Source organism: Poecilia latipinna, unplaced genomic scaffold (assembly GCF_001443285.1).
Source record: "Poecilia latipinna isolate Pla-1442-1.1 unplaced genomic scaffold, P_latipinna-1.0 Scaffold596, whole genome shotgun sequence".
Taxonomy (NCBI): Eukaryota; Metazoa; Chordata; class Actinopteri; order Cyprinodontiformes; family Poeciliidae; genus Poecilia; species Poecilia latipinna.
In genome coordinates, this window is record NW_015113212.1 from 239,661 (window position 1) to 250,225 (window position 10,565).

Genomic DNA, 10,565 nt, shown 5'->3' on the forward strand with positions numbered 1-10,565 from the left:
ACGTTGTCTGATTCTGCTGTTGTTAAAGTACTCATACCGTAATTAGACCTTTTCTGTGTATGATCATAGAGGGAAAGAAGACGAGGATGGACCATTCTAACTTTCCACTATTAAACAGCCAATTTTCACGATTGGGGACAAAAGAAAGAAAACATTTCTACAATTTCTTGCAAAAGTATTCCAACTCAGTGAAATGTTCCACTCTTTTTGTTAAAACCAAAAAAAAAATATCAACAAATGTTAATGAGATTTTATGCGAGAGACTCTAACAAGTTAGCGCATCATTGTTATATGTTAGAAATATCTGAAAAGTGTGGGCTCGATTTCTATTCAGCCCAGCTTACAGAAAGGTTTTCCACTTTTTAGGACAACAGCTCTGTACATAAAGCTACAATGGTTATGGATACATTTGAAGGGAACTTTATCCTTTCACAATTCACAGAGTAGGTCACCTGTGAGGGCTCCAGCTCAGAAGGGCACAACAGTGGCTATTGTAGGTGAGATGGGCCTCTCGGAGGCTGCCCATTCCATTCAGAGGAGGCAACCTTTTCAAACTGTACGCTGACTGAGCGAACAACACCAGAACCGACTCCAGTCCATGAGCAGGTAACCTTGTGAGAGCTGTTGCAGAAACATCCCTGTGAATTAACCAAGAAGAGTGTCACATGAGCAACCTTTTATTTTTGGACCTTTGCACGAGGAAACTGCCTTGTAAAAGTTCACAGCAGCAGTCAGCAAGCTCCTGCTACCAGCACTTGATATGTGGGTCATGACTCAGAAAACAGCCGAGTGATAAACTGGTTAAAGGTTTGTTATCTGAACAGTGAGTGTGAATAATGTTTCCCTTCTTATGCCACCTGAATAAAAGGGGACTTGTTATCCAAAATTTACATTTTGCATGTTCTTGTACTTCGATTTGAATTTCTATTGCCTCGAAAAACATCTTCACCGTTTTAAAAAAGACAAAAACACGTTTTTTGAAAACCTCCAGAATGTAACTCCCCGTTACCAAGCAACCCAAGTGGAGCTGCAGCACTTTTGGTCAGCTGGTTTTACCGCTGCATGGCTGCTGGAAAAAACAAGTGTTTTGTTGTCGATTTACCATCAAAAAACTACTTGCAGCATTCTTGTGGATTGTGCAGGAGACTCAACTTATGCTTTTCAAAGATATACTGTTCTATAATTGCCCATTTTCAAGTGCGATTGTAAACATTGAGTTGGGAGGGTGTGGCCAACAGCAGCTTGTTTGGATATAAAGTGACAAGACGCCCTACAGTGGCTAATTGTGAAGAGACTTCACAATGGTGGAACTGATCAGAATAAAATCTTATTATCTAAGAATGATTTTGTGCAAAAAGTGTAATGAACTTGCTTTGTATAGCCCATAGACCTATCCTAACGTCTTCCTGGAAGCATAATAAGTCACCTTTAAAAAACACAAAGTATAACTTACAAGATCTCTGGACCAGTGGCTCCTTGAAAAGCATCTCTATGGATCATTTCAAGGTTTCGATTATTCTTCAGCACCCTACACAAGACAGAGAGAGTAAAGGACCAGTGAGCACATTTCTTACTGCCTGAGCAAAAATACCTAAAAAAATAGTATATATATATATATATATATATATATATATATATATATATATATATATATATATATATATATACTTTATATTTATACATATAAAGTATATATAAAAAGTAGGAATCTATCGAATACAGCTTATCTATCTTTGTCCCATTGAAGGCATGATTGTGTATTCCTCTGATACCATTGTTGTAGAGATTCCTGTAATAAACAGTGTATGTTAGAAAAAAAAGATTTTCATTAAGTGATCATGAATGCAGAGGCACACTTACAATGTAGCATAACCCTCAGTCATTCCAGTGAAAGCGTTTGGAGGCACTTCAAGCAGATGAATGTTGTCGCATATTTCCCTGCAACAGAAGCAAAGTTCAGACTGGAACATTCTGTATCATTACAGACACTAACAGAAAGTAGCTCTGTATTTCGCATGAGGTTAACAAATCATTGTTATGCTTGATTTTCATGTTATTGTGACTTACAGAATAAAGTCTGATTTGAAAGAAGTGATTGATGTAACATCGGGGAAAAGGGTTATCCCGGTGTTTAAGATGCTCCTACAATGATAAAGAAGACATAATGTTTCTGCAATAATTTTTGACTTTTTGTGTGAAGCAAAACATCAAAAAATGTCTCGTAACGTCGCCTTTTTCATAGTATGTGTAGTGCATTCTGCAAAACTATTCATACACAGGGAAACTCAAAGTGGGTTTTATTTGAGATACTTGTATTGTTATTAAGTTTTAGTAAATATGCACAGATTTCAACATTTTCTACAAAGGAGAATGTGATGAGTGTGGGGTTGTTTCCAGCCCAACTGAGACTGAATCTGGGTCCAATGGAAGCCATGTTTGTAAATATCTGCCCCACATTTTCTTTCAGAATAAAAAAGTTTATAATTCCAACCAGCTTCTCAATTTTTCTTGAAGAAATGCATCCCCACATCATGATTCTACCGCCACTGTGGTTTTGGTTTTAAAGGACTGAAGCACACTTTTCAGTCTATACCTAAAAGATGCACTAATTTGTGTTAATTAAATTGCTAATAAAATACACTGAAGTTTGTGGTTGTAATGTGACACGTTAAAGTCAAATGGATGAGTACTGTCGCAATGTACAAGTAAATGAAATCTTACTTATTTAGGTTTAATTTTAAACCTGAACAGTTATGCATTTAAGTTCAAGTTCTCTTACAAGAGGCGAAGATTTGGTAGGTTGTTGAAGGCTCTTCTGTTGATATGCATCAGACTCCTTGCATTTTGAATTGAACTGTTCAGTCATGAGGAAAAAGAAGAGCAGCTGAGGTGCACCGCGGTGATCAGGACTGAAATTCACCCACAGCATCACAAAGACAGGACTTACATCTCAGAGAGGTTGAGAAGATTGCTAAATGCTAACGCTTCAATGGTTTCCAGGGTTACACTTTGAGCAATCGCACTGCAAATAACACAAACACAACATGATTAAGATGTTAGTTTAACTCAGTGTGGCCATAGTTGTTCAGTGCCAACTAAACGTGATCTCTAAAGCTGTAGGATAACTTATTCTAAAACAAAAAAAGCAGACATTTAGAGCTAAAAACATGATGCATAATTAGCAATGCAGCACTTTCCCACTAAATTTCAAAAATATACAGTTCACATTTTAAATTCGTCTGATTATTGTTGGTGCACTAAAAGAAAAGACAGATACATACATCCTCTGAACTCCTCTCAAATCCTCAAAAGAATGGCTTGATATAGTTTTAAAAGAAAGGTGATAAAGAAACCTACAAGAGATGGAAGATGGCCATTAGATTATGATACAGTGACTCTTTAGCCAACAAATCACCTTGATTTAATGTCAATAAAATTTCAGTAAATAAAAGCATAAAATGATCAGCTTTGACTCAGTGTAATAGGTATGTAGAGAATCATAAAGGACGTGAACCCTTTTCTAAAGTTTTGCCATTTAAATTATTTATAGTACTATAAAACTTTTGCTTTTCCAGCAAAAGTCATTTGCTCAGAATTATCATGAGCAAATAACTCTCATCAAATATAAAAGCAAGAAGTTTTGTGTGTGTGTGTGTGTATTTTTTTTTCCAGGAATTGGAACAAATCATCTCGCTGTCTGCAGAGAAGTGAGTTTGACATAATCAGTACTTGAAAGTGTACTGACTAAGGAAGAACCCCATGCTGCAACCTCAACATCTAAAAGTTGCAGTTGCACAAAGGACAAGCTAAATTTCCTCTGGAGAAAAGAACTGTTCAATCTCATAAGACAAAGACAAGGCATTTGACTACAATGTCATGAAGAATGTTTGGTGGAGAGAAGTGAGGCTTTCAAATGTAAAATCCCTGTAACTACTGTCCAGCTTGGTGGGGGCAGCATCACACTATTGGACTTATCTTACTCCCAGGTGTATTAGTCGTTGCACAAATAATAAAAACACTTCAGCTTCAAACTCTTCAGCTTCACATGTGAAGCTGAAGAGTTTGAAACAGTGGGATCTTAAACTCTAATCGCCACCAGATTTTCTAACCACATGACCAGAGAAAATTATTTAAAGGGGAGCAGCAAAAGCAATTGAGGTGGATTAGCAGTGCTTGCCAACAAGTGATGATGTTATCCAGGACATATTACTGTGGAATATCTTCTCTGCTGCCCGGATATTGAGCTGTTAGCATGTCATGATAGTCATAAGACTGTCATACAGCAACAGTCTTCAGTCAGAGGTGTCTACAGATTTGTTGTAAGACTGACTGCTACTGAAAAGCCTCTCTGCCCACAGTATCTCCATGCACAATGGTGCTTTGTGGATATGAGTTGTGACATTTAATTTCCAGTTGAGATAAATAAAACAGTTTTGATTTGAATGAGCTATTTTAAATCTGACACTGTGGACTTAGAAAATCCAATGTTGTGAATCCCATTTCTGCTTTTATCATTCTACAAATTTGTTTCTTGTCTCATCATTTCCTCCTGGCAACAACTAATTAGCCAAATATAAAAGTTTCTGTATGTGTGTGTGTGTGTGTGTGTGTGTGTGTGTGTGTGTGTGTGTGTGTGTGTGTGTGTGTGTGCTTTAGGAGTGTTTTTGGCATCTGATCCAATCACGAAACTGCCAGCCTTGGTGTGCAGGCACTTATCAGCTCAGATTCAAGGTCCTGTGATTTATAAAAGCAGGGGTCAAGACTCCCCACCTTCAAGGTTCATCACAGTCTGGTAGGCTCGTCGGGGGAGCTCAGACATAGGATGAGAGGATGCTGTATGTGCATGACCTTGTGAGGCCAACTTGACATGTTCAGAAGTAATTAAGTTCAACACACATTGAGGTTCTTTTTGTTGATTGAAGTGACCATGAAGGTCTGTGCATATGTTTTTATTCAGCTGTTATTTAAATCCAAATTGTTCTTATTATGAACATAAACAATGTGTGGGAGGCAGCTGCACAGTTGCTATAAAGTCTTCTAGAACAAAGTTTAGACTATTGTTTACACAGTAAGATATCATCTGTGGGCTCATTATGATGGCCAATGGCAGTCTATGTAATGTATAAATGTCAGACAAATATTAGGTGGAATACAATAAACAATAATGTTTTTTTGTTTTGTTTTTTTCAAAATTAGGAACAGCCTTGCATCTTATTCGTAAGATTCTACAAGAACACGTTGCTAAACATGGCAATGTTCACACATTATTCTGCCAGTTTTGTACAGAGAAAAAAAATGAACTAAAATTATTTCTTTGAAAACTGATAACAAACCACGTGAATGATGTTTGGCTCAAAATTAAACATTTTGTGCGTAATTACCCGCGGACTGATCTGGAAAGTAGCTTCATATGATTATGCAGCGCCTTAACATCACAGATTGTATTATACGCGGGCACATAGACGTGTTTTTATCGACTTTGACTCCATATGACAGTCTGTACTTACAGTCTTTTGTTCCGCTGGTCCTTTCCCGCCTCTGCTGTAAGCTTGCATCTGATCGTCTCGGAGGAACATCGGCAGATCCTCGGGCAACTGAAACTTGTGCATTCATAAAAGAACGAGACTAACAAGAGCAGGAATACTGGGAGAGGCGTCCGCATCGCTGCTGGCGTCTGTGAAACGTCCGAACACCAAGAAGGTGGGCTGTCCACTCATCCCTCAGTGCGCATGGAGATATTTGCGCCTGTTGCTGTTAAAGCACATCGTCCTGACGGCGCAAAGGGGGTTCGGAGCCACCTGAACTAACCAGGAGTTATCCAAAATGTGCAACTGTTACTGTTTTTACAGTAATGTACGGCATTATAAAATTGCGCGTGCCTCTTTGAAGCATCGACCTGTCATTTTTGCGCAAATGAAATCCTTTGAATGAGTTAGATTATCTGAGATTCAGAAAAGTTTGCACTTCATTGAAAATCTGGGGCAGTTTGTGTCTGAAGAAATATGCAGCAAACTGGAGATAAATTTTGGAGAAATTGTATATCCACAGAAAAAAATATTCTTAATGTTTTGAAATAACGTTCTTGCAGGCATATTTACAAACAACCAACCAGTAACCTAATCTAGGGACAGCGTGACCTCAAAAGCGTCCCACAAGTATTTCTCTTTTGTTATTCACTTTATTGAACTTTGACACAAAAGATGTTTTGACAAATATTACATTTAAAGAGAAGATTGCATTCTTGCTCAAATGATAGAATATTTAAATAATGTAGTCAGAGCAACTGATTCAAAAAGGTTTCATAATGTACCTCATTTAATCAAATTTAATCAGTTTAATCATTTTATCAATATTCAATGTATTCAATGCATTATAATGAGACGATCAATATAATTGCATCTCATTATAATTGTCATGATCCGTGGTTTTCTGTGTGTTTTTGAGTTTTTCAATGTGTTCCTGTTTCCCTGTGAGTCTCTGTCCTGTCTTCCCCGTTGATTGTCTCCCAGGTGTGTCTACTTACCTGATTACCCTCCATGTGTATTTAAGCCCACCTGTGTCTGTGTTCTTCGTCGGGTCCTTGTCGTTGTCAGTCAAGTAAGTCGGTCTTTGTAGCCTCGTAGAAGTCGTCACAGTAGAACTGGGAAGTCCTGTGACGGCTTGGCTCTTATTAGTTTTTGACCGCCACAGTAGAACTGGAAAGTCCTGTGGTGGCATGGCTCTTATTTTGTCAGTCTTTGTTTAGTTGCTGCCGGTGCTGAGTTTTTGTTTCCACTCTGCCGTGTTGCATGTTTTGGACTGTTTAGAGCTATATTTGATTATTAAAGACGTCAACTTCACTACATCCTGGGTCCTGCGTTCGATCTCACCACCAACCAACACAATTCATGACAATAATAGCTAATGATATAATGGTATTTCATTATATCATCTCATTATTGAAGAATGTTAAATGTTGATATAGCATCTTTTAGTAAAATATATAGTAAAAGATATCTTATATAAAAGATATAGTAAAAGGTATAAGATATTTTATATCTTATATAAGATATCTTATATAAAAGATATAGTAAAAGATATCTTATATCTTATATAAGATATCTTATATCTTATATAAGATATCTTATATAAAAGATATAGTAAAAGATATAAGATATGTTATATCTTATATAAGATATATAAGATATCTTATATAATATATCTTATATAAAAGATATATTTATATATAAGATAATATATATAAATGCTGATATAACTACTTTTACTAAAATATGCTATATCAGCATTTATATAAGATAACGTTCTTCTATGAGATGCTATAATGAAATATGCTATATCTCATTATAGCATCTCATTACAATGATTATAATAGTATCTCAAGTATCTCATTATAATGACGAGATACGATCCCATTATAATGTGATACATCCATCCATCCATCCATTTTCTTCCGCTTTATCTGGGGTCGGGTAGCGGGGGCAGCAGCTTCAAAAGGGAGGCCCAGACTTCCCTCTCCCCAGCCACTTCTTCCATCTCCCTCAAGGGAACCCCAAGGCGTTCCCAGGCCAGCCGAGAAACATAGTTCCTCCAGCGTGTCCTGGGTCTTCCCCGGGGCTGCCTAAATGCCCGGAACACCTCACCCATGTCTCCTCTTCGGGCTGTGCCCGGCTGGGCTCCATGGGTAAAAGCCTGGCCACCAGGAGCTCGCCAATGTGCCCCACCTCCAGGACTGGTTCCAGGGTGGGGCCCCGGTGATCCGCGTCCAGGCAAGGGAGCACCAAATTCAAAGTTGTTTTCCATCATGATGAGAAAGAACTTGATGCATATTTAAAATTTGTCTATTAAATTAAAGATGTGGATGTTGTTTTTTGTTTGTTTTTTAAAGCATTGTATATCTAATTAAATGATTGTGACCTCTATTTTGTCCAATCTTATAAAAGTAGATATTTTAAATCCATTCATTTTCCATACCTATGTTAAAACATGACAAGGTCCCTGTGAGTGGGGAAATTTAAAGTAACCAATTAAAGGTTGTTCTTTTGGACTGTGAGGGGACGCCGGAGCACCCGGAGAGAATCCTCACATCAGTGGAGATCATGCAAACTCCACGCAGAAAACCCAGGAACTCCTGTAAGCCTATAGTGAGAGTGTTGTATTGTGGCTTTTTAAAAGAATTGAGTGTGTTTTAAATGGAGCAGTCAGCATGTGATGTATTGGGAAAATGGTCTTTTTTATGTTCTCTTACCTGCACTGGTACATATGTCTATGTATTTATGATTACGGTCCTGGGGTTTTTTGTTTGTTTGATTGATTTTTTAGATTTTTCTTTGTGTACTCAGTGACATTTTGTTGCTAAATTTACTGTAGTGTCTTTGTGTGATGACAATACAGCAAGTCTACATTTAAGTCTCAGTTTTTTGCTCCAGTTTAAGTTGCGCAATTGGTGGAACTTTTACAGGCTTTTGTAAATCGAGGGAAGTTGTTTTCTCTACTCTTGGGGGAGAAGGTAAAGGTGGCAGGAAATAAGATTTATTTTTAGGCATCTCTGCCTGTGACAATTTTATATGTGTCAGATCTGAACAATGATCGAAAACCTTGGACTGTGTTTTGGCATTCTCTGAGCGAGCTGACTTTGTCTTTGACATTTTCTTTTTTATGTACGGCATATCCAGTCCCTCCTCTTCAGCCTTCTTCATTTCAGACTCTATGTACTGCTTAACTGGGGCTGGCATAATGTCCAGAAGAATCCTCTGCTGTTCTTCAATCTCTCCTTTTCTCTTCTCCATCTGTAACGCACGCTTATTTGCTGCCATTTCGGAGTTGAAATTGGAATATTCGAGAAGGTCTTGTTGTTTTTGTTGCTTCTTTTGTTCTATTTCAGCTGCACACAACCTGTCTGCCTCCATCAAATCACCCAACCTCTTTTTGCTCTTCTCCTTCTCTATCTGCTTTGCCTCCAATTTCTCTCTTACTTTCTCAGCATTTGCTTCCAGAATTGATTTTTGCATTGCAGCCCGTTTCTCATTTTTTTCATCCTCTTGCTGTTTTTCTTTGATCCTCCGTAGTCCAATGACTTTGGTCATTTCTTTCTCTGTTGAAGCAAATTTGGAGGCTTCCTCATTTCCTATCTTCATCAGATGGTCGTATGCAGTTTGTATCTTCATCTGATACCTCTTTAATTTGTCAGCCTTTGCAGCTTTTGCTTTGCTGAAAAAAGTGTCCACTTCTTTGAAATGCTGCTCCTTGCTAGCTATAGCCAGCTTCTCAGTTTTAGAGAGTTTGGGCTTTGTAACATTTTGGTGGATGAATTTCCTTTTCTCTTCCTTTTTTTTCTCCATTTCCTCCTTATCCTTTTGGTTTATGTATGCATCTTCGAGCATAACTCTCCTTTTATCTTCTTTTTCAAGTTCTAGTCGCTCTCCCGCAAGTTGCTTCTTTTTGCGTACCATCTCATTAAAAAATTCGACATCAGCCTGTAGGTTCTTCTTACGATTACAATCTTCATTCATAATGCGTTCTTCAACACTGTGGTACCAAGGCTTCATCTCCCCATTGTCTTTTGCAAGTATTTGTGCAGCAATGTGCTTCTCTCTCTGATTTGCGGCCAACAACTTGTTTTGTTTGTTCATCCTTTGATCATTGAGTATTCTGTTAAAATTTTCCACGTCTTTGTCTCGCAGCAGAATCTTGTAACTGCTCTGTTCGAGAAAGGCATTTCTTTCCTTTTCTTTTAACTGCCTTTCTTCAGCAGCAATCTGCTCAAGTTGGCGCTCCTTTTCTTGTATCTGTGCTTCTTTCTTTTCTCTTTGTGCAGCACGTGTTTCCTGTAAAGTTTTAAGATTTGGTCGCAAGCGTTTTAAACCTCTTCTGGTATTCTCTGCTACCATATTATGTGCTTGTGAGATTTTCTGGACTGTTTGCCAACAAAATGATGGCAGGATTCCAATAGCTCTTTCCATTTTCCTTCTCAGTAAGGGTGAAACTATTTCACAATGACGTATATCTCAAGGTTCTTGACACAAAAAGCAGGTCTAGGTTAAATCCAGAAATGTCTAATATAATCAATCCAAGAAACTCAGCTCACAGACTGGTCCCAGTACAGTGTGTGCAGATCACCACGATCCAAAGTAGAATGAAGTGCAGTGAAATTCCGTTTATTCAAGTGGCTCAGAACTGAGATGTCACAGAAGAAGACTTTGTGACATCACTATGACATATGACATCATCGGAGTATCATCATTACAAACTTCCATTCTGCAGGAACAATTTTCAAAATTCAAAATTTAAGGTTTTCATCCCCCATTACTTAAATAGCTGAAATTTTAGAAGCACCAGACTGATAAAGCAATGTGCATTTTAAGAAGAGTTATGTTGACAAAAAATATATTAAAAAAAAACTAAAATAAAGGCAAAAACCTCTGAATGTATTAGAGAAAGAAANATATATTTATATATAAGATAATATATATAAATGCTGATATAACTACTTTTACTAAAATATGCTATATCAGCATTTATATAAGATAACGTTCTTCTATGAGATGCTATAATGAAATATGCTATAT

General features: G+C 37.5%; 1 protein-coding gene across 1 annotated transcript in view; it reads right to left on the reverse strand.

The window, feature by feature from the left end:
• lhcgr (luteinizing hormone/choriogonadotropin receptor) overlaps positions 1-5,787 on the reverse strand; it is a 16,352-nt gene extending 10,565 nt beyond the window's left edge. Inside the window, exons 1-9 of the mRNA XM_015042592.1 lie at positions 5,508-5,787; positions 3,282-3,353; positions 2,948-3,022; positions 2,780-2,854; positions 2,068-2,142; positions 1,861-1,938; positions 1,721-1,789; positions 1,454-1,528; positions 453-638 (exon numbers count right to left, since the gene is read on the reverse strand). Coding sequence (XP_014898078.1) covers positions 453-638; positions 1,454-1,528; positions 1,721-1,789; positions 1,861-1,938; positions 2,068-2,142; positions 2,780-2,854; positions 2,948-3,022; positions 3,282-3,353; positions 5,508-5,662 — 860 coding nt within the window. The 5' untranslated portion in view covers positions 5,663-5,787. The remainder of the gene's footprint in view (positions 1-452; positions 639-1,453; positions 1,529-1,720; positions 1,790-1,860; positions 1,939-2,067; positions 2,143-2,779; positions 2,855-2,947; positions 3,023-3,281; positions 3,354-5,507) is intronic.
• Between the last annotated feature and the right edge of the window lie 4,778 nt (positions 5,788-10,565).